Consider the following 24,893-nt stretch of genomic DNA (forward strand, 5'->3'; position numbering starts at 1 on the left):
TGGCATTTTAGAAATATTTATTTAATTATGTTGTTTCTCTGTTACATTCAGTATATATACATCCCCTCCTCCTCATTTTTCATAACTGCTTGACAGCGGTACAAGAAGTAAAAGAAGTTTTTATCCACAAACTCTAAAGTTTGTTCAATATTGTACACACAATTTAGAGTATAATAACCCTTCCTTGTGGATCAGGATGCAAAGCACTTTGTTTATTGAAGTAAGGGTATTTGGTCCGTTTCACCTCTCTAATATCTCGACCAGCTGACACAGAATACAATTCCGATTTTGAGCAGAAAGACATTTATTGCCGTTAATATTTAAAAGAAGTCTATTCTAAGATTTCTACTCTAGCCAGCGCCAGTTCCTCTTTCTTCCTCCTCTTCCTCTTCATCATCCATCTCTTCCTCGGATGTCACATCAGGGTCATCAACCTGACTGAGACACTTGGGGCAGTTGCAACTGAACAAGTAGTTGTCTCTGAAACCAGCAAGGTCAATGTTGGTCATCAAGGAGACAAGACTTTCAGAGGTCTTCAGGATCTTTTATATACAGGATATACACAAAAATGCTTTCAAGGTTGAAAGGTTTTAGGAAAGCTCAACATGATGCATGTCGTAGAAGTTCACTTTGGTGAAATTCACGGAACAGGTACCAATGAAGCAGGGATCATAATCAGGCAAATATACTTCACAATTACGATTATCAGATCCTGCAACCAAATTGGTCAAAACTACTATCAATGCCTCTTATCACATGTGTGGTGTCTTTTTATATTTTGACGGGAAACCTCTGTCTTAAATCCCCTGCATTTTAGGAATGGTTCTTTTCATAGAATATGCATGTTTGCATCGTAAAAGTGACAACATGACAATTGATCTATTCCATTCACCAGAGCCAGTTTACTCAATAAAGGCTGGTTGGTGTAATACTTGAAACCAATGGTTTAAGTAATTTAAATTCATGAATTCATGACCAGTTGTCTGCAGTGCTGAGAAAATATAATGTGTGATAGCTTCCTTGCTCCATCACTCAATCCAGCTACACACATTTGAGTCTTCGGTCTGCTGTGCCTACTCCTGTCCAAGGAACCCTCACTCATCTTACACTTGCCTGAGGATCCTCTGTCTGCTGTGCCTACTCCTGTTCACAGAACACTCACTCGCTCATTCAACACTCTCCTGAGGATCCTTTGTCTGCCGTGCCTACTTCTGCCCAGAAGACACTCACTCACTTATCCTACACTCACCTTAGGATCCTTTATTGGCTGTGCCTACCCCTGTCCAGAGAACACTCACTCACTCTACACTCACCTTAGGATCCTCTGTCTGCTGTGCCTACTCCTGTCCAGAGAACACTCACTCACTCTACACTCACCTGAGGATCCTTTGTCTGCTGTGCCTACTCCTGTCCAGAAGAACACTCACTCACTCTACACTCACCTGAGGATCCTGTCTGCTGTGCCTACTCCTGTCCAGAGAACACTCACTCACTCTACACTCACCTGAGGATCCTCTGTCTGCTGTGCCTACTCCTGTCCAGAGAACACTCACTCACTCTACACTCACCTGAGGATCCTCTGTCTGCTGTGCCTACTCCTGTCCAGAGAACACTCACTCACTCTACACTCACCTGAGGATCCTCTGTCTGCTGTGCCTAGAGAACTCCTGTCCAGAGAACACTCACTCACTCTACACTCACCTGAGGATCCTGTCTGCTGTGCCTACTCCTGTCCAGAGAACACTCACTCACTCTACACTCACCTGAGGATCCTCTGTCTGCTGTGCCTACTCCTGTCCAGAGAACACTCACTCGCTCTACACTCACCTGAGGATCCTCTGTCTGCTGTGCCTACTCCTGTCCAGAGAACACTCACTGAGATAACTGATACAAATCTCCTGAAATACACAGACAATGCAGATCTTAGAACAAATTGTTTCATTAATTAGAAACACCATCTAAATTTCAGTCATAAAATATGTTTGATATCTAACACCTGTGCAACATTGATCTAAATGATCTAATTCCTTACATTTTGTTCAAATATAAATAAATCAAATCCTTGAAAATAAAGCCTAAAATAACACAAAAAGCAGAACAAATATGTTAAGCCCAACTAATACCTATAATACATCAAATTTCATTGTTTTGGACAAAAATGGCCATAGATAGCTTTTTCAATATAGATGGTGGTTTTGAGATGTTTCATAAAAACAGGCCACAAAATGAGCTCACTCCCTTTCAGCCAGACAAGCTAAACATCAGATATTACAGAATGATTTCATTTACCTGCTCAGGCTCTATTGCCTCCAAGGCAACCAGAACCAGGGTGTGGTTGTTGTGGGGGAATGTTATCTCAGCGTTGGGGACACAGCTGTGATTACCTGGTGGAATAGCATAGTCGTTAGGTGTGTCGCTCCCTCTAAGCAAGTTTTATATTGATTTGAGAGAGACTCTTTAATTTTAAACCAGTTACTACAGCCAGCCCTGAGAAAACATTTGCAGATGTACAGAAGAATAACTTGTTTTGCCAGTGTCTCATGGATAAGCATGTCAGTAAACTGGTAAGGCAAGAAACACCCATCAGGCCTGTTCAGTGAGCTCTTCTGTTCAGTATTATTTGAAGGTGTCTGTATGGTAGACAAACTCTTAGTCTCTGATTATATATACAATATATGTGAAGGATCAAAACCGACTCCGAGGTTTTGATCCAACTTATGAACCGACTGAAGATATACTTTAGATATAATTTAAAAAGTATGTATTTACTGTTGAAATCAACAGGGATGCGACAAGCAGTCGATACCTTGACTTGCATGCGCAATGCAGGTGCTCTGCATGCGCTACCCGTGTCCTGCACATGCACTGCTCGCACTACCCGTCTTGTGAGGAACACACGGTTCATGCTGACAAACAATAACCTACTTCACAACGATCCTTCATAGCTTAGTGGATAAAACCACCAAGCAAGTAAGCGAAGGGTTTCAGGTTCGAAACCAGGCATCGGCACAATGTCTTGGAAGTTTTCAATAATGTGATATTTTATTATCGTATTCAAACCTTGTGCAAGTAAAATAATTCAAAGTCAAGGGCAATTCCTCAGAAAGTCTGCGGGCAATTCTGAAGAAAATCCCCGGGATTTCTTGGAGAAGGCCTGCGAAACTGCCTGTAGAGGTGTGCTCGGTTAAAGGTCACATGCAACGTAAAACACAACTTTGCAGATTCTGATACCTTTCGGTATGGACTTACCGAAACAAATCATCAAAAATGCAAATTCAACTTATAAAGTTGAAAAATAACGCAATGAAAAAAACCGCGCGAAATCGGAGTTCAAATGATTCACTAATTTTCCCCCGACTTTTCGGGGGAAAACTGGTTTCAACAGCTGGGCTGCGCTCATAGCACTTGTGCAGTGAAATAGGTTCGCGCAACTTGGAAGCGGGCTGTCCGGTGAATACTCGGTGAAGGCTTTGGTGTGAGCTATTTTCCTAATGTTTTGTTGATATCTCACAGGCGCGAGCTTTTTATATGTTATGAAAGTAAATAAACTGTTTGTATAATTTCATTTGTCTATTTCACCACACGTTCTTCTTACCGAGTCACTTTCTCAGTTCGATACTTAAAAGCAATGTCATTATTTAGCGTTGACAGAATTTCTAACTGTGATATAGATATGTCGTTGTCACAGACAAAACTCAATGTCTTGTTTTATTGACACCTGTGTGTCTGCCTGCCTGTCTGCCTGTCTGCCTGCCTGTCTGCCTGTCTGCCTGTCTGCTAATGACAATATTCAATACACAACTGCGATCACTGACCACATGCAATTTGAACTTAACACCAATCAGGCTATACACCATAAACAAAATGCATTGATTTATGGCCCGAGTTCGGTCTCTGTCACATTATGTAATTACACAGACAGGCAGGTGGGATACTTGAACACATGACATGTTATGATGTCTGTTGATTGCAAAATGTTATACACAAAAAATGAGCATGTATTTACAAAACCGAACATCTCTATATATACACACACAATGAGCCGTGAGGGCAGCATATGCTAATGAACCAGCCGTTACACTTGAGTGCACACCCACCCGCTCTGACTGGGTTCGGCATCCCGGCTGCTTCGTTTCTTGGGAAGTAAACCCAAGTACACAATATTGCACTTTTGATTTGTGATTGTACGCTTATAATTTTGTTTATATGTTTTTCATAACCAGCAATGTATATTATATGTCATGAATAAGTGATAATTGTGTTTTAATTATGTTTGATTTTTTGGTTGCATGTGACCTTTAAAGGAGAACCTGGTGACTCAATAGAGTGATGTCACTGGAGGTTTATAAGAAAATAAATAATTAAATTTAAATTGAAAAGTAGTCCCAGTGAGAATCCTGAACCTTAGGAAATGTAGACATACTTCATTTAGGGCTTTAGCATTGCAGAAAGGACATGTTGAAATAAATAATGTGGTTCAGGGACAGTGAGACAGCTATCTGTATAGCAAGGCAGGGGTATAAGTCCTTGATACAGGGTTTCTTTCTTTCAATGAATACAACAACAATGAAGAATGAGGACTACTTCTATGGATGTTAGCTTCTTTATTCTGTGTTGTGACTGCCACATCTCCATGTAGACTACGTATGACTTCTTTGATTGGTTATCTAGAAGTTGCGTAGATGGAGAATATGGTTGTATATCCATAAAAATAGTCGTCATTCTTCATCTACCCAACTTCTAGAATGCCAATCAAAGAAGAACAACATTCAATGTTTAAAATCGCATAGAAAAATAGTGATTGATATTACGACCAACAATCAACGCTATCTGTTCAGTATCATGAGTCTCTTATTCGGCCATCCATATTTTTTTATGTTTCTTGGCTCTAGTTTCAACCAGCAAGAGAGATGTTTGTTGCTTAATGCCACACTCAGCAAAGTTACAGATCTGAATGCCAGCATACAAATAAATTAAAAAACTGAGAAAAAAATACAGTGATTGATATGATGAACAACAACCCATGCTATCTGTGTAATATCCCAACACGAGCTGAATTCGACGTTCTGGTGATTTCGACGATTGCATTTCTCGCGCTATATCGGGTGAGTATGTGTGCGATCGGAGTGCACAAACAGTTTCACTGGTAGGGCGGGTGCCAGTCGCTGTCGTGAGAAGTTTTATTGACAATGGAAATCGGGAAGTAAAGTTATATAAATAGCAAATAAACATCAATATTATTTACCCGAGATCGTTAATACCACTTCAGATGCAAAATCAGTTGCCTTTATAACAAAAAATAGCAAGCGAAAATTCAGTAAGATCAGTCGTCTGCTGGTGACAGGCAATATATAAATAGGAAGCCACGTGATCACAACACTCCCTCGCAGTGCGGAGCAAAAAGTATGGCTCATCGTCGAAAACCCATACAAAATACCCGGATGTTACCATACAAAATACCCGGATGTTACGAGCGGCAACAGTTCGCCGATACGATGTCATCAACGCTATTTATGTAGGAAACACTTGATATGTTTGTGTGAAATAGATGAATTTATCCTTTATCAGTTGAGGTTGGTAAAATAAAAACTTTAAATGATATTACAGATAAAAATTACGTTTTTGTCTTACATCGTCGAAAACCCCTGACACTGGGATATTATATGTCTCTTGTTATCAAAGTGTCTCTATGTGTGATAGCAATGGAATGGCATAACTTCTTATCACATTGGTCAAATTTGATTGTTGTTCAGCTTTGCACTCAGCAATGTTCCAGCTTAAAATATCAGCCTATAATTAATATAATAAACAATAGACCAGGATAAAACAGTGATTGATATTAAGAACAACAATGCAAACTATCTGGGTACAGTAACAATCAGCCCGGTCACAGAGCCTGACCACCTGATCAAAATATCCCATAAATTGTAGTCAGGCAGATTACACAGAGTTATCTCCCTTCCCTTATTGGGAATCTCTCGTTGACTAGTTGTTATTGTCTGGTGCTAAATTTTAATAATATGTATTACATCTGTTTATTTCAGTTATTACTGTATGCCAATGGGCATAATTCTGTATATTCATGTATGGTGGTACATAGCATTGGATTATGAACATTTAGTTAAAACTATAAAGACATTGTTAATTTAATTATAAATTGTTGTAATCTGTCAATGACTAAAGTTTACCAAAACAGTGTATGTTTTGAAGATTTGTTATAACAGGAATCTGTACAAGACGTACAAGGGGAATTAAAATACGACTATAGCACAGTTTGCAACATATTAGAAAATACAGTGTACTCTTGTCAATACCGGCATCACTCTAGACCAAATAAAAAAGCCGTTTTGACAGAGTGCTGGTTTAGGCAGGTTGCAAGTTCGCTTATGACAACGGCGCACACGGGAAGTTCACTGTTGTACTGTCACGTTAGCATTAACAACATGTTTGAATAAGAAACAAGGCAGTGTCTGAATGCACATTCATGTTTATTCGTTCAAATAAAAACAAGGTATATTTTGTTTACTTTGTGAAAAAGTCACTGATCTTATTTTGTCTTTTGTGTGCCGATGCCTCGAGTGCACTGTCCTCAGCTGCACTTTCTAAGTTCTGCACATGATACAGAAGACATGTTTCCTGATCCAACCAATCACGATACAGGGCTGAATAATCTCGGGAGTAACCGCGAATCGTGTTGTTACATCATATGATTTTACCTTAAATACCCTCGAATCAACTACATGTAAACTCTTGCTCGTTTTTACAGTCAAACTGCCCACTATTAATTACTCTATGTAAGTGACACGTATCACTCACTAATTAACAAGAAACTGATTGACACTTCCCATTTCTGAATAATCTCGTAAGTAACCGCGAATTGTGTTGTTACATCATTTGGACCTAACTGCATCAAAGGGTTGCGCCGTCCTTCATGTGCCGGTTTTTACAGATTCGTTTTCTTAACAACTTGTTCTTTGGGACTGAAAAACAATGCCGATATCCTGAGTAGACAGATGCCGATGTTTGCAGATGTTTCTAAATGATAATTAAGTGCATTTCTGCCGGGACTGAAACTTTGTGCCAATGTAGACAGAGTGCCGGTGTTTACAGAGGCCGATATTGCCAGAGGCCACTAATTGTCAAGAAAACTGTGGCTGATCTAAGATAGATGACTTACATGTGCTTTGTAATTTGTAAAGTCCGGACCCTTCAACATTGAGGAACATTCCAGCCACTGTAAAATATGAATGAAACTGTATAAATAACATAGTGTTCATAAAAGGCTTGAGCCACCAAATCTTAACAGAATGATTTATGGAACTTTAAAGGTATAAATATAAACCAAGTGTACTTACAAACAGAAATATTGCTAATTTTTCATTTATTTCAATATCATTATATTTTTGTACATCCAACAACACTCTCTAAATGGTTCCCCCAAAATTGCACAAAACAATTTTTATGCCTAACGTATGATATTAATGATACAGAAATACACACACATAAGAACTATTTATATTTCTGTGGGGCGGCCTGGTAGCCTAGTGATTAAAGCATTTGCTCGTCACGCCAAAGACCGGGTTTGATTCCCCACATGGGTACAATGTGTGAAGCCCATTTCTGGTGTCCCCTGCCGTGATATTGCTGGAATATTGTTAAAAGCTGTGTAAAACCCAACTCAATGACTCACTATATTTCTGAGATGCACCATGTACACAAAATATTCAGAAATAGTGACATATGTTCCCTTCACTCTCATGTATCTAGTGTATTAAATCTCCATTCTGCTGGGATAGAAACCCTGTCCTCTTGGAGGATCCACACCTCTAACCCTCTCTGTTAATTCAGATTGCACTTGCACTCAGGAGAGGAGTGGAGTGGAGCAGAGCCGGAGAATCCACGCCTCTAACACTTCTGTTAAATCAGATTGCACTTGTACTCATGAGAGAGGGAGCAGTGGGAGGCGGAGGAAGTGGAGTGTGGAGGAGTGGGGAGCGGAGTGGAGGAGTGGGAGTGGAGTGGAGGGAGTGGAGGGAGGTGAGTGGAGGGAGTGGAGTGGAGTGGAGGGAGAATTCATGCCTCTAACACTCTCTGTTAAATCAGATTGCACTTGTACTCATGAGCGGATTGGAGTGGAGTGGAGTGGAGTATTATATCACTTTTAGCAATATTCTCGCAATATCATGGCTTAAAACACCAGAAATGGGCTTCATACCTTGTACCCATATGGGGAATCAAACCTGGGTCATCAGCGTGATGGGTGAATGCTTTATCCACTTGGCTACCCTCCCAGACTTACAGTAAGGAGAAATAATACACTGGATAACTAAGGATGCCACTTCCTGCATCAGCATCATTTCATAAATGGCCAAAGTCATGTAACAGGTATTTGATGTCAAGAGTGGTGAAAGCAAAGCACCCTTTTTTAAAGGTATGTTTCACCGACTACTGACTGGTGAGGTGTACGACTGTTGTATTTTATGTTGGGTACTGACCTCGGTCCAGTTGTTCGTACAGCTGATCAATGTACTCTTCCATCTTCTCCTTCTCGTCTGCGGAGTGGTCCAGCGCCTCGCAGTTCCTCACCCACACGCTGATTGAACTGCGAACCACAAACACAATGTCTCCTCGTCATGTAGTAGATACCTTAAGCACAGTCGTCATTTAGAATGGTGGGGTGGTGGTTTAGAAGAATAGTATAGTGGATTAGAAGGGTAGGGTGGTGGTTTAGAAGGGTAGGGTGGTGGACTGGAAGAGGTGAGGTGAGGTGAAATTGGGTTTTACGTTGTACTTAAGATTATTTTGCTCATATGGTGACTTGCATATGTGTGTATGTGTGGCTGCTTGTACTAGCCCAGACTTAAGCTTTTTTTATAGTGCCAGCTCACTGAGATACCATGCCGCAGTTAAGCTGGAATACCCCACTCAGACACATTAGACTGACTCCGAGCCGACCAGTCCTTGTTGTACCCATTAATGCCGAGCACCAGGCAGGGACCAACAAGTACCATATTTTAACGTCTATTGGTATGATGCAGTCGGGGATCGAACTCGCAACCTTCCGCTATCCGGGCAGACGCTCTAACCTCTACACCACGGAGGCGGACTGGGAGAGTGCTGTGCTGGCATAGAGGTGTGGGGTGGTGGATTAGAAGTGTTTGTTTGGTGTTTAACGCTGCAATATTCCAGCCATATGGCAGCGGTCTGAAAATAATCGAGTCTGGACCAGATAATCCAGTGATCAACAGCATCAGCATTGATCTACGCAACTGGGATATGATGACATGTGTCAACCAAGTCAGTGAGCCTGACCACCCGATCCCATTAGTCGTCTCTTACGACAAGCATGGGTTACTGAAGACCAATTCTTACCCGGATCTTCACGGGTAGGATTTTTAGAAGTGTGGGGTAGTGGAGTAGAAGGGTGGGGTACAGTCATGTATTGTGGATTATCAATACGTATATGTCTTATGCAGCTTGTTTTATCTCTAATATATATTTCCTATCAAGAGTTTAGACTCACTAGTGTAAACATAGCCACTTACTTCAGGCACCTGTTCTTCATATTCCATACTGTTTAAAGGTACTGTTTACACATGAACAGATGTATTGTAAAACAAATTCGTAACGTTGTAAAGATTATTGTCATGAGTTCAATAAATGATAAAAATCAGTGAAAATTGGCAAATTCTTAACAAAACTTTACACCAAAACGCAGCTGTTCACATGCACGATATTTGCAGATGCTTTTCAGCAATTTGATGCATGATCCTCGTGCAATTCATCTGCATAAGGTTTGCAGTTGGTTCCCCCAAGTTAGTTGAGAAATTAATCTTCGATGTAACCATATATATATAAATAACATATAGTGAGTGTTTTAAGTGAGTCTAAACTTTTGAAAGGAAGTATAGATATACAATTATACTTTTATTGCATTGAGGTACATATTCAAAACCAGATCACATTCAAATAACCTACACCATTATCATATCAAAACATGGGTAGACTGCCGTGTTTGGGACCGCAAACACAAACAGTGTTATGGAAGTTGTTGCTCAAAACATATCCAAGTTTTTGACTATTTCTGAATACTTTAAAAATATAATCAGTGCTGGGGGTTGTTAATAAACAAATATATATGATAGCATTAAAAGGTTTAGGTTTATTTTTAAAGACTGAGGAAGCCTTATCACGAAGAGAACGTTTAGTCCTCACTCACCTGCTGCCGACGCCTTGGCCATTTCTCCCTATGAGGGCAAACAGAGACTTGAACCCCTCCGGTGTGAACCACTGGAACAGAGCAGGAAACACCACTGAAAGTTTATTATGACATTTAAGGGATCTCTAAGCTCTAGTACCAGAGAGATGTTATAGTGCCTCTGCCAGCGGCAACCTGCAATGTGATGTTTAGTCACAACATACACAGTCCATTGTTGCATAAGTTTTTCTTCGGCATTATTTTTGATAAGTCCAAAAATCAAGATAACCACATGATAATGATGTTATCTCTACATTTGAGGAGTATGAGAATGTCTAACTTTGATTGATAATATGCCCTTAAACTATTTCCACTTGCATTGTTATCTTTTATATTGGTTGTACAGTTATTATTATTATTATTATGTTTTACAGATTAAAGATGAAAATGCAGCAGAGAGGGTTTGGGTGATCCTGGCACAGTCAGAAGCAGCGAGCCATGCCATCATGTCGTTTAAGATATGCTGTTTGTGCCAAGGAAGGGCATCCACTGACAAGGTGTTGGACAGTCTCTGTAAATTCATTACATAGTCGACATTTCATATTGATATTTTCTTTAAGAATCACATTTTGGCGATTACAGTGGGAAGTGACTGGTCCTGAGCAGCAAAAAGGAAGCCCTCAGTTTCACATTTAAGACCAGCCGACTTCATCCAGGCAAAGGAGTCAATGGGATTGCTATTCTGTTCCACACACTGCATGTACACACGATGCAATGGTTTCTCAGAAAGCTTCTCCACAAAAGACCGACTCTGGGCAGACTTGGTGAAGGACTTCACCTGGTTTGCTCCCATCGCTGTACCGTCCAGCAGTACATCGCCATCAACAAAATCAACCTCATATTTCTGATTCTGTCCAACAACCTTGGCAGGCTTAAAATAGCTGTGGAATTGCTTGCTTTCATCATGAGTCTTGACATGCATCACCAGAGGATCATCCGATAAATAAATATGTGCAAAAGTACACAATAAAATTCTATCATGAAGAGCCTCCACATTAATCAAACCCCAACCTCCAGAATTGATTGTCATATATAAACGGTTAAGAGAGAAACGTGGGTTGTGGGCTCTGTTATCAGACATGATCCTTCTGGTCAGGCGGTCAAGACTCTGGATGTCTTGGGATGGTAACCCTCCTCTCTGTTGAGCAGAAAGCTCAAAGGATTTAGGGACGCAAAGGACTGAAGGAGTCCCCCTGGAAAATTCCCCTTCTGATTGGAATAGATTCCAAAGTCTGCACCTGCCCTTGCGCTTGAGAGTACATCTCAAGTTGAGTCGACCAGCAACTCATTAAAGACTTGAGTAAATCAAAGAGTCGCTCTGGGAGGTCAATACAATGAAGAGACTTCAGAATCCATTCATGAGGGACAGAGTTGTATGCTTTTTTTGTAGTCAATCCAGCACATGGAGAGGTTGCGGTGATATGTTTTAGCCTCTTCCAAAATCATTTTCTGTACAAGAAGTTGATCCTTGCACCCCCAACAACCCTTTCTTGCTCCCTTCTGCTCTCTGTAAATTATTTCATTAGCAGAGCAGTATGATGACACGAGGTTTGTCAAACACCCTGTGAATAATTTGTATTGTGTATTCAAACATGTGATTGGGCGGAAGTTTTTGGGATCAGTCAAGTCTCCTTTTTTGGGAAGGAGTATTGTGCGACCTTTGCAGAACCATGGAGGAACATCACCTGTGTCCACGAGAGAATTGAAACAGTGAAGTAATGGTGTTTGGACACAGGGAAATAGTTTCCAGTACCGGTTTCGAATGCCATCAGGCCCTGGAGCTGTATTAGATTTGGACTTTTTTATAACACTTTTCAGGCAATCTGGTGAGATGTAGCAGACAAACGACCTAGTTATTTTCTCATGCATTGCATGGTCATAATCACGGACCCATGGTGCCTCAAGGTTACAGTTGCCGGGTACAGACCACAACTGTTTCCAGAACCTCTCATTGGCATCCATGGGAGGCCGCTTATCATGCTCACCATCACCGTTTGTTTCAGTTGCCTGTAGAAGTGTTTTTCATTATTTCTAAAAAGTTTATTTTGTTTGATGAATTTAATTTTCTTTTCCCATTTTTTTTCTCTCAGTCCAAACCTTTATTTTTGCCTTAAGGGAATGGACAATTTGGAGAAGTAGCTTTCTTTGGTTGTCTTATACTGTAATTTTAATTTTCTCCAAATTGACTTTTGTCGTTTAGACATGGGATTGCCTGATGATCTTATTTTAAGGCACAGCTCTATCCAGGAAATGTATTTTCTAGTTTCCGTCAGTTTTACTTGAAACCAGTTTTTTTGGTGTATTGTTCTTAGTATTAGATGAGTTTTCATTGGAAACCGTGTGAAGTTCCTCCAAGGTTCGAGCGGCAGCATAGACACAGCAATTAACTTCATGTAATGAACAGTCCGCAGAAAGTGTCATAGAAATAATGTCATTTAATAAATTAATTTCATTTTTGGGAAAAGATTCACTTGTTTGTTTGATTGGCCTCCGTTTTTCTAAAGGTATGTCAGATATTTCATCATAAATAAAATGAAACAAAACATCCACAGGATTTTCAGGAAGATCTGCAACTGAGGAAGAGGGAGAGTGAGGGTCCGAAATTCCGGGGCCAATTGGCTCTGTACTAGAAGAGTTTCCATCAGGAAGAGGAGAGAGGTTAGCGCGGACGTCCATCAGAAGTTTTGGGTCTGCTGCCACTTGAGCATTCTGCTCATGCAAAGGTTCCTGACGGGCTACACGGGGCATGAGATTTTTAAGCCGCGGGAATTGATCTCGGAGATTTTGCTCCGTTAGGAAAGCATACATGGGCATGGCATTGTCCCAATGCAGCTTAAGCAACTTGCCATTGATGCATGGATTTGCAGGCCAGCCTGTTGCTCTCACACACTCAAGTAGTGTGGTGTTAAGATGGTTTGACCAAGATATTCTTGGCCGGGTTCTGTGCCTTCCCTGGGGCAAGTCCCATCTCCAGTGTGGTTGGTTTCACTACCGGAGGAAGGCTGACTGGGCTGAGGAGTTAAAAGATGGTTTGCTCCTTGTTTGTCTGTAACCCAGCAAGAAAACCAGCTTCGGGGGGTCAGCCCTAACTGGGTGATGTATCGTTTAGTTCAGGGAATAAAATTCCCCTATCTAGGCCCACCACGGAGAGGCGTACATCATCAAGTCCTTAATATTATTATTTATACTATTATTATTATAGGATATTTATATAGCGCACATATCCAGGCAACTAGTGCATGCTCAAGGCGCTGGTATTTTTTCCCTCGATCATTGGATGTCAAACTCAACAGCACATCGTATTATCAATCTCAACTCCCTGGGGAGTATACAACTCTTGCAGCCACTAGGCGCACAGAGTTATTGTGGCTTTCACATCCTAACAAGGTACACATGGTGGACTGGGACACATAGTCACAGTACTTTGTCCAAGATCACTGCACATTGCTGTACTCGCAACTAGGTGTTTGCACGTATTCATGTGGCCACCATCTGGTCATATACCAACGGATTTGTGGGTTCTTTTAAGTGTACAGGGTTGTGTTCTGTACACTAGGGGTTGTGACAAAGCTGAAAGAGTCTGAACACAAAGTCGACTCCAAGGTTTTTACACCCGGTCACAGGTGGGCTCGATCCCGACACCTCAACCTCACCGGATCCTGTCATCATGGCCCTATGAAGACCTAGCAATAGGGTCACTTTGATTAATAGATGCAGGGTTTTACCGTGACTCATAAATATTGCAGTAACATGGACCCCTAGTCATTAGTTTTAAAGGTCCTTGCAGGCAATATGAGGGTCCTATGAAGTAACAATTTAGAGAACTGTATGTTCAAATAATTTCTTTAGAGCTTGGAATGAATCATTGAAATGATGCAAGTAACTGCTCTGAAAGAAACAACCAAACACTTAGCAAAGTCATAGATGTGTTGAAGGTACAGTGAATAATATTGTGAGTCCCTCTGGACGCAGTCAATTATTTTTCAGTGTCCATTCTCTACATTTGTGCGTACTTGACGCACATTTGCACGTCATGTAAAAACCCTGTAGATATATATTGTCATGCACCTATATTGAAGCAGCATATCTATATAATTATGCAAAACAATATGAAAAGCCTATTGAAAGCCTTGCATAAGGATGGTCTTATTATTTCAGAAAATGCGAGTTTGTTTACAAACAATAGACACTCACCTGCTGTACTAGACACTCAATTGTTGTGCTAGACATTCACCTGCTGTACTAGACACTCACCTGTTGTGTTAGACTCTCACATGTTGTGCTAGACATTCACCTGCTGTACTAGACACTCACCTGTTGTGCTAGACATTCACCTGCTGTACTAGACACTCACCTGTTGTACTAGACATTCACCTGTTGTACTAGACACTCACCTGTTGTGCTAGACATTCACCTGCTGTACTAGACACTCACCTGTTGTGCTAGACATTCACCTGCTGTACTAGACACTCACCTGTTGTACTAGACACTCACCTGTTGTGCTAGACATTCACCTGCTGTACTAGACACTCACTGTTGTGCTAGACATTCACCTGCTGTACTAGACACTCACATGTTGTGCTCACTAGACACTCACTTGATGTGCTAGACATTCACCTGCTGTACTAGACACTCACCTGTTGTGCTAGACATTCACCTGCTGTACTAGACACTCACCTGCTGTACTAGACACTCACCTGTTGTGCTAGACATTCACCTGCTGTACTAGATACTCACCTGCTGTACTAGACACTCACCTGTTGTGCTGCTTCCTCATACAATGCTTCAGATGTGAGTCTCCACAGCAACTCCAAAGGATCCTGAGTCAACACACAACATTCACACTAAGTGGATACATTTCTGACACTGAATCATTCAACATTATGCACCTGTGATAAAATGCTAAGAACCCATATGACAATCAAAACCTTTTGCTGATGTATGTTGTATCAAAGTGATTTACTAAATTTTACACATTTATTAGCCTCAAATAGTGTCAGCAGTGTCCAAAAGCCAGTGGTGTGTGTTCATATTTTCAGTCAGTTATATGCCTGATGTTGGCAAGTGGCTACCACAAACCTTGGAACCGGTGAAGATCAGGGTTAGGTTTGGTCATATGCTTGTCTTATGCTTGTCATAAGAGGCGACGGACAGGATTGTGTGGTCAGACTTGTTGACTAGGTTGATACACGATGAACATAGAGATTTTTTCTGGGTTACATCTTCTTTTTATTCTCGAGTACAACGTTTCAGGGCTTGTTCTGGCCCCATCATCAGGTAAAAACTGAACAGTAACTGTTAACTCTGGCCGTGACGTCACAATGCTTATGACGTCACAATGCTATGACGACGCAATACATGAGGTGGTCAATAGATACAGATGACATGGCTAATAGAATACATGTTATTATGAATATATAAGATGTCTTTTACTGCAAAATTAATGGATCAATTTAGAACTGTGCAGATACTTATACAAAATTGTTGATTGATTTAGAAATGTATAGAGACGTATTTATAAATGTATAGAATGGAAAGTAATAGCAGTGTATACATAGAAATTATGCTTTATACATGGGAACAGTGACGAGGGTAGGGTATATGTATATACATGTCATCATATACCAATTGCATAGATCGGTGCTCATGCTGTTGATCACCGGATTGTCTGATCAAGACTACATTATTCACAGACCGCCGCCATATAGCTGGAATATTGCTGAGTGCGGCAGTTGAACAACAAACAAACAAACAACAACAAACAAACAACAACAAAGCACACACCTGGAACTGCTCCCCTAGCAGCTTGTGTACTATCTGCTCCTCTTCGTTAACTGTGCTCTGCACAAATGAGGAGAACAAACCCAGAACTGCATCTTTGTCTTCAGCCTGAGGATCAAGAAATAATAATGATATACTCACGTTCTGTAACCATGCTTACAATGACACCAATACTTTCATCTGAAGGTGAACTAGGTGTTCCAAACAGATGACATGACATAATATATGAACAACTTTAACTGATGTCCTTTTAACCATCAGATAAGAATTTTGGATAGAACTGCATCAACTGCATCGCCAAACTGCATCAGTGGGATGAAGGGAGTCTTTTGGCCAGGACTTTCAACAGAACTTTATATGAGTGAATGAGTGAGTTTAGTTTTACGCCGCACTTAGCAATATTCCAGCTATATGGCGACAGTTTGTAAATAATTGAGTCTGGACCAGACAATCCACTGATCAACAGAATGAGCATCGATCTGCACAATGGGGAACACGATGACATGTGTAAACCAAGTCAGCCAGCCTGACCACCCGATCCTGTTGTCATTCATATCAGAAAACTGTTATTTTACTGGACTGAAATGTTACTGCCAAAATGAAAGTGATCCTAGTGGATCTGTTACCTACTTGTTTGACTGTGGCAATCATTTTGGCTAGCAACATTACTGTGGCTGTCTCTGGGGGAAAGTGGATATTCCTGAAACAGATCACACAGACAACAATTTAAACATAGACCATGTTGACGGAAGGATCTCTACACACATATCTATCAGCCCTGGAATTATCATTGCTCTCATGCACAGACTGCATTCAATGCATTGCATTGGTAATCATTTTGATTTTATTCAGCATCTCATAACCGTAGCAGTAATTATGTTTTTGTAAAGCAGATGATAGTGTGTGGCATTAGCAGTTAAATTGGATAATAGTACGCAAGCAATTCAGATGAACGATTTACTGGTTTACCTGACGTATGGATGGGGTATGTGCACCAGATGTTGGTGTGGTGAATGTACCTGGTGTGACTGTGGTGGGTGCACCTGATGAATGGTTGAGATAGGTATAGAGATAGGTACACCTTATGTGTACACCTGTGTGTGGTACACCTGGTGGGACTGTGGTGGGTGCACCTGATGAATGGTTGAGATAGGTACACCTTATGTGTGCTCCGGGTACACCTGGTGTGACTGTGGTGGGTGCACCTGATGAATGGTTGAGATAGGTACACCTTATGTGTGCTCCGGGTACACCTGGTGTGGTGGGTGCACCTGATGAATGGTGGATAGGTACACCTTATGTGCACCTGATGACCTGATGAATGGTTGAGATAGGTACACCTTATGTGTACACCTGGTGTGACTGTGGTGGGTGCACCTGATGAATGGTTGAGATAGGTACACCTTATGTGTGCTCCGGGTACACCTGGTGTGACTGTGGTGGGTGCACCTGATGAATGGATGAGATAGGTACACACTTATGTGTGTCGTGTGTCCGGGTACACCTGGTGGGTGATGGGTGCACCTGGGTGCACCTGATGAATGGATGAATGAGATAGGTACACCTTATGTGTGCTCGGGTACACCTGGTGTGGCTGTGGTGGGTGCACCTGATGAATGGATGTGATGGGAGATGCACCACCTGATGAATGGTTGAGATAGGTACACCTTATGTGTGCTCGGGTACACCTTGGAGTGCACCTGATGTGGATGTGATAGGGTGCACACTGATGAATGGTTGGAGATAGAATGGTACACCTTATGTGTGCTCCGGGTACACCTGGTGTGGATGTGGTGGGTGCACCTGATGAATGGTTGAGATAGGTACACCTTATGTGTGGTCCGGGTACACCTGGTGTGGCTGTGGTGGGTGCACCTGATGAATGGTTGAGATAGGTACACCTTATGTGTGCTCCGGGTACACCTGGTGTGACTGTGGTGGGTGCACCTGATGAATGGTTGAGATAGGTACACCTTATGTGTGGGTGCACCTGATGAATGGTTGAGATAGGTACACCTGGTGTCTGGGTACTGGTGTGACCTGTGGTGGGTGCACCTGATGAATGGTTGAGATAGGTACACCTGGTGTGGATGTGTGGTCGGGTACACCTGTGTGACTGTGGTGGTTGAGTGGTACACTGTGCTCCGGTACACCTGGTGTGACCTGATGAATGGTTGAGATAGGTACACCTTATGTGTGCTCGGGTACACCTGGTGTGGACCTGGATGAATGTGAGATGCACCTGATGAAATGGTTGAGATAGGTACACCTTGTGGATGTGTGGGTGCACCTGATGAATGGTTGGTAGGTACACACACCTGGTGTGACTGTGGTGGGTGCACCTGATGAATGGTTGAGATAGGTACACCTTATGTGTGTACACCTGGTGTGACTGTGGTGGGTGCACCTGATGAATGGTTGAGATAGGTACACCTTATGTGTGTTTCGGGTACACCTGGTGTGGCTGTGGTGGGTGCACCTGATGAATGGATGTGATGGGTGCACCTGATGAATGGTTGAGATAGGTACTGATGAATGGTGTGAGTGGTAGTGCACCTGACACCTTATGTGTGCTCCGGTACACCTGGTGTGGGTGCACCTGTGGTGGATAGGTGCACCTGATGAATGGAATGGATGAGATAGATATGTGTGCTACACCACCTTAATGGTTGAGATAGGTACACCTTATGTGTGTCGGTACACCTGGTGTGACTGTGATGGGTGCACCTGATGAATGGATGGGTACACCTTATGTGTGTGATGGGTGATGAATGGTGAGTGGGTGCACCTGACATATGGACTGGGTGTGTCGCCTGATGTGTATGTGTGGTGAGTAGATACACTTGACTAAAGGTTTGGGTTGTGCTCACCTCCAGGCTTCAAGGAGTCTGTTTATAGGGTGGTCTTGGTCTTCCTTGGACATCCCGAGACACAGAACACGATGGTACTGGGCCCAGGCTGCATCCCGACACTGTGCACTGCAGTATTCTATCTGCAGAACATCACACAATAACATATACATCATGGGAACACACGGAACACAGATAGAACACTTAGAAGCTGAAGAACAATTAAGGTCTGATACATTTGTCCAGTAAACATTAAGAGATATCTTTTGAAGGAGTAACTCACCATAATCACTACCAAAAACTAAACATGTTTACTAACTTGGAAATTATCTGGTAATTATTTTAATTATTTGCAAAATGAAAAAAACGTCACCTTGGACATTTAAGGAATCAAAGAATTGGTACGACGATGATAGTTCATGGCTGCTCAATGATAATCAAAGTAATAAATTTGATCCTAAAAGAGAAACCAATTTGGGCTTAACACCACTACTATCAGTGGTTTTAAGGCACATCACAACATTATAAGATCAGAGGCCCAGATAAGCTGCGTATCCGGGTAAAATACGCATAAAAAATTTCCATTTACGCATTGAAAAATAATTGTTGCGTACCAATTACACATTTAAAATGTTAGATATGAAAAAAGTTTAAAACAAATGCATACGGAATACATTTATAAAAATCGCTTGCACAATGAAAAAGACATCGATTGCTATCAAGTTGTACTGTTCGTATAGGACTAGTGTTGTACTGTCAGTATAGGATGACAGATTTTTTATGAAATCATTTCCATTATATTTAAGTTGGTTTTGATTAGGTATGACATAAGGCAGGACATACCTGCTTAGTAAACTTACTCAATGACACCATACTTAGGTGAGTAAGATGACTGAAATATGCACATATTTGAAAATTGTGGGTAACGGAAAATGAAATACCCACTCAACATTCATAATACCCACTCCAAAAAAATACAGTGGGTACAGTACCCACATCAGCTAAATCTTATCTGGAGCTCTGTAAGATCATGGCCAAAGTGAAACAGGTTATGAGTGAGTGAATTGTGTTTTTGCAGCATTGAATTGTATTTCAGTTATGCTCGGTATATATAGGGAAGGGCCTAAGTACTTAAGTCTCTTTCTTGGTAAAATCAATGAGCATAATTATGTATACAGAAACCTAAACCTAAAAACATAATCAAAGGGAATCTGGTTGATGAACTCACAATAATCATATTCATGATAACAGGTGATAGGCATATTTGAGGGATGCACAGTAGGTGAGTTTAGTTTAACGCCGCACACAGCAATATTCCAGCTATATGGCGGCTGGCTGTAAATAATCCAGTCTGGACCAGACAATAACTCTTCACAGAAAATTTGGAACTTTGATGACCCATATGTGATCCGAACAAGCAAAGAACAGTTACCACATGGGTGAAACCACCAAGCCACATAAATTCATGAAATAAACTGACCACACTGACAAAAGACATAAATTCATGGGTGTCTTTGAGCTGAATGACGAATGATAAGGATCAGAAAAAGAGACACAACTCTGCAGAGCGTCTTCCAGTACTCGGCACCCTGGGAAAAACAAAACAGCTGTGTGATAGAAGGATGGCAAAATGACTTGCCACAAGCCCAAACCAGGTCCATGGCAGATCATGTAAAGTGTCAGGGCAAAACTCAGACATGAAAGACAGAAATATCACATGCCGGAAATAAAGCAAACTAACCTGGCACTGAGGACACACGACATGGTTCTCTGGTTTGACTTCACAACACTCCGGGTGAGGGAGAATTATAGCTTTGTTTTCTGTAAGGCGTCGGCTGTTTTCTTCCGCCGTTTCCAATGCCTGCATGCAGAACTCACATGCCTTGTATTTATACAGTTCATTCCAGGCAAACTGACACGACACTAAGGGTTTTTCTTCGAATATGACATCACCTTTCTTGAAAGCTGTCTTTGAAAACACACCTTTGCCCTGAAAATTATGTACAAGGTAATAATGAGATGCGGTTTAGAATTGAACTTTGCAACGATTGTTTCACCTTCTCCGAGTACATCCACATTATGTCCACACATGAAGTTGCTTTTCTAAATCCTTTCAGTGCCTTGGAAAGATGTAGGTAAAATACTATACGATCATGATGATGTAGGAAAAACAATGTTTGAACATGTGGAACCATACTTTGTTTAATCAGTGTAATCATTGTCTTTGTTTGTCAGATTGGCAAAACCCATTTCATTTCCAGAAGAGTTTGTGGTAAAGTTTCAAAGTAGAGCAAAGTTACCTGAAGATTTGACAGTGTCATTAGTATCACGTAAAACCTTTCGCTGCATGCATTGTTCAATATTCATTTTAGTAAGGTGAAATGTAAAACATGGTACAATCAACACAGCTCTACAGCAGAGCTCCAGATAAGATTTAGCTCATGTGGGTACTGTACCCACTGTATTTTTTTTGAGTGGGTATTATGAATGTTGAGTGGGTATTTCATTTTCCGTTACCCACTGCTTTCAAATATGTGCTTATTTCAGTCATTTTACTCACCTAAGTATTATGTCATTGAGTAAGTTTACTAAGCAGGTATGTTCTGAGTTATGTCATACCTAATCAAAACCAACTTAAATATAATAGAAATGATTTCATAAAAATCACTCATCCTATACTGACAGTACAACACTTGTCCTATACTAACGATGCGACTTGATAGCAATCGATGTCTTTTTCATTCATGGCGATTTATATAAATATATTTAAATGCGCATTTGTTGTAAACATTTTCGCGTATCTAACATTTAAAATCGTGAATTGGTGCGCAAACAATTATTTTTCAATGCGTGGTTGGAAATTTTCTATGCGTATTTTACCCGGATACGCAGCCTATCTGGGCCTCTGCTACAGTATAATCAAGGTATGTTGTTTTCTTCGAAGCAGAGCATCCCTTCAGTCTTGTTGATCAGTTTGGTGTTTTTTGTAACATACAGCATGAAATAGTACAAAACAGACTAAATATTCTATTAGTTATATTAACTTATAACAAACTGCTTTAAGTCCTTACACTGACAGCCTTAATATGCTATATCTTGAGACAGAAGAATACAGGTGATGTGTCAGTGGCATATGTCATAAGACTGCTCACACTCTTCCTACTGAAACAAACTGCAGTGATAGTATAGCATTTCTTTGATTATTCAAGCTTTTTATTCCTTTTTTATGCGAAAACAAAACACTTGACATGAACTAGAATACAAAATGGGTGTTCCAAAATATGTGTATGATTTCCAGCTCTAGTTGAATTAAACTGATTAATCAAATTTCAAATAAATAAAGTTATGAATAGTGGTGGAATCAAAAACGGTGAAGACATTTCCAAGAGTAATACAACAGATATGTCAAACAAATTTCACCATAATCACTTTTAATGAATCAGTGCTACATGTGGATAACAGAAAGATCATTTGAAGCTAATTGGTAAAGGGTGATCACTTATGAGTAAAGACAATAAAACATACCAGGAAAATAAGTATGCAACATATAGTTTGGTCTAATGAAAACTCAGACTTCCTGCATTACTGTAACGTTTATTGATCAGATTGTTGACATAGCACTTTAACTAAATCACACCATCATGACCCCAGAGCTGACATTTATTCTATGTGTGTATAAAAAAATGAAAACAAGAACTTGAACAATATATGCCTGGAGAGTAGGAGATTTTGACAAGGCCAACATGTACGATATTTTAACAACAATCTTGATTTATTCGGTGATCATAAAGACTTGAAATGCACTTAGTTAACAGTCATGACAATGATGGGTAAGAGTTCCTCCCGTTCCCCCATCCCAAATAATATGTATAAATATTCTAGAATTATATACAAAACTTAACACAACAATTACTAGAGAACTCACAAAATGATTAAAAGTCCAACATTTAAGTTAGGGCTAGGTTTAGGGTTAGGTTTAGAGTTTGGTTTAGAGTTGGGGGAACGGAAGGAACTCTTTCCCAATGATGTAATTATTGCATACAAGCTTTGATTGGCTCCATTCTCACCTTTACAGCACAAATTTGTTTGACTTCCACGTTCCCTGCCATGGCAGTCGCCATTTTACCGGAAAGGAGCTTGGACCCGGAAGTGAACAGCAAGCGTATCTTCACACACGAAAGAGTTACAAAAAGTCCGGAGTGCCTGAGAGACACGTCAACCTCAAATTCATTTGATGTTTCTGTTAAAAAGTGTAAAAGAAGAAAATGTTCATGACACCAGAAAACGAGTCAACTGTCTATGTTTTCTTTACACTTATTTTTCTTTTCTTCTGCCTGCTGCTGGTGGCTCCACCGACCGAGTTTGTATCAGCAGGGATCACCATTCAAAACATTTTATCGAATTTCCTGGGCAGTGAGCAGATGAATTTTGTGTACTACCACATCAGAAGGACGACTGCCACACTTCTTGTACATTCCCTGTTTCCGCTTGGTAAGATTGTAGTCACAAGACTATCAAATGAGTACTTTGTTAACTGATAATTGATAAATAGTGACTGTAACATTCCCGTTGTGTTGTGAAGATCTTCCGTTTGTATTCAGGGTAAATCAGAATTACCAGTATCTGCCTACGAACTGTGTAAGGCTGGCTGTCGGTATAAATCATAGCGATCAATAAATGCAATCAAGTATTGATTGATTATCGATAAACATCGGAGGAACTTTGAGCAACGTTTGTCAAGAAACCTAAAAACAATTGACATATTTAATTTCACTGGTCAAGGGCAACACATTTATGAAAATGGATTACTGTCACAAACAACTTTCTGAACGTAAGTTAGAAGCGGCTTATGACTACAGACATAATTTTGTGAATTGTGTAAGTAAATTAAAACTACATAAAAGATTGTTTCAATATTGCCATCTGACTCTTAAGGATTCTTCATCAAAACTAAACTCACTTACTCTCTCATTCTGACAATATTCTTCATTTTGTTTCAGCTTACTACATCACCTTGGGTTTATTTTCACCTGAACTGGAACTATTCTATCCTTGGTTGATTGGCTGGAAAGGTCAGATATTCCTAGCATTCTCATTAATTCTCCCAACTGTGACAGGCCTGCTGTGTTTATTTTGGTATAGAGGCAAGTGGAATAACCACCCAATCTCCAGGCAGCTTTCATACCTCGTCAATGACTCTTCTTCAAGTTGGAGATCAGTTGCATCATCCATAGACGTTGAGTTTCGGAGGTTTGACAAATTCACAACTGGACCCTATGGGAGGAGACTTATTGTGACAGATGCATGGATCATGAAAACTTCCACGTACTTTGTGAATGTAGCTCATCAACAGGACATTCATCTCACATTGGCGGGGTCAGAGGAGCATGAGATATCCTATGAGAATACCATTCCATCACAATATCTGCACATTTCTGTGGGAGTTGTCAACCCACGTATTGGTTCATTTAATGTCAGGTAATTATTTTTATTTTCATACAGTCCCAATTATTAGTCAGAATATTTCCCAGTAACCAATGTTTGTTTCTACCTGGGGTTTCTAGGTCATAAAAGATCTGTGTCATCCTATGCTGGGCTATGTGTAAACTTGAATAATATACTTGCCTGAAAGTGATAACTTGAACTGTTATATCACAAGTCGTAATCAGGTTCATATATTTATTCAGCTTTCGTTATGGTATCTGCGTAGGGATAAGATGGCTGACTGTTGCATGTGATGTGCTTTACCTCCCTGAAATCTTTCTTGCACATGTACCAGATGACCCAAATCACCATTGCTGTAAACATGTATTTCGATTTATGCACCATTATTTTCCCCACTATAATATTGTCATGTTTCAAATGTTAGTCTTACTATTTTGTATAAACATGATAAATGACCTCACCACACTTTGTCAATCCAAATGGTGTTCTGTAACTATTAGTTTCAAGATGAATTCAAAACAGAGTTATCTTCTACCAGATTGTGCCAAATGTCTTAATGC

The 24,893-nt window shown here is 40.5% G+C and overlaps 2 protein-coding genes across 2 annotated transcripts in view; one reads left to right on the forward strand and one right to left on the reverse strand.

Moving 5' to 3' along the window:
• LOC124279492 (histone-lysine N-trimethyltransferase SMYD5-like) lies at nt 1-23,075 on the reverse strand. Its single transcript, XM_046715315.1, has 12 exons — nt 22,956-23,075; nt 20,630-20,878; nt 18,910-19,031; nt 16,670-16,739; nt 16,043-16,147; nt 15,016-15,078; nt 10,220-10,290; nt 8,496-8,602; nt 7,178-7,234; nt 2,290-2,384; nt 1,828-1,898; nt 1-480 (listed from the first exon to the last, which is right to left on the reverse strand). Exons 1-12 carry the CDS (start codon nt 23,007-23,009, stop codon nt 351-353), a joined length of 1,194 nt encoding a protein of 397 aa, XP_046571271.1. The 5' UTR covers nt 23,010-23,075; the 3' UTR covers nt 1-350.
• LOC124279491 (E3 ubiquitin-protein ligase TM129-like) overlaps nt 23,068-24,893 on the forward strand; it is an 8,372-nt gene continuing 6,546 nt past the window's right edge. Inside the window, exons 1-2 of the mRNA XM_046715314.1 lie at nt 23,068-23,379; nt 23,889-24,366. Of these exons, the coding sequence (XP_046571270.1) occupies nt 23,154-23,379; nt 23,889-24,366 (704 nt within the window). The 5' untranslated portion in view covers nt 23,068-23,153. The remainder of the gene's footprint in view (nt 23,380-23,888; nt 24,367-24,893) is intronic.

This window comes from Haliotis rubra, unplaced genomic scaffold (assembly GCF_003918875.1).
Source record: "Haliotis rubra isolate DU_JTF1 unplaced genomic scaffold, ASM391887v1 Scf250, whole genome shotgun sequence".
Lineage (NCBI taxonomy): Eukaryota > Metazoa > Mollusca > Gastropoda > Lepetellida > Haliotidae > Haliotis > Haliotis rubra.

Coding starts and splice junctions, on each gene's coding strand:
- LOC124279492 (XM_046715315.1), bottom strand. CDS start 23,009: ATGGCGACTGCCATGGCAGGGAACGTGGAAGTCAAACAAATTTGTGCT. Junction 20,879..22,955: donor AACAAATTTGTGCTGTAAAG/GTGAGAATGGAG, acceptor CATAATTTTCAG/GGCAAAGGTGTGTTTTCAAA. Junction 16,148..16,669: donor TGATTGCCACAGTCAAACAA/GTAGGTAACAGA, acceptor CTTGATCCTCAG/GCTGAAGACAAAGATGCAGT.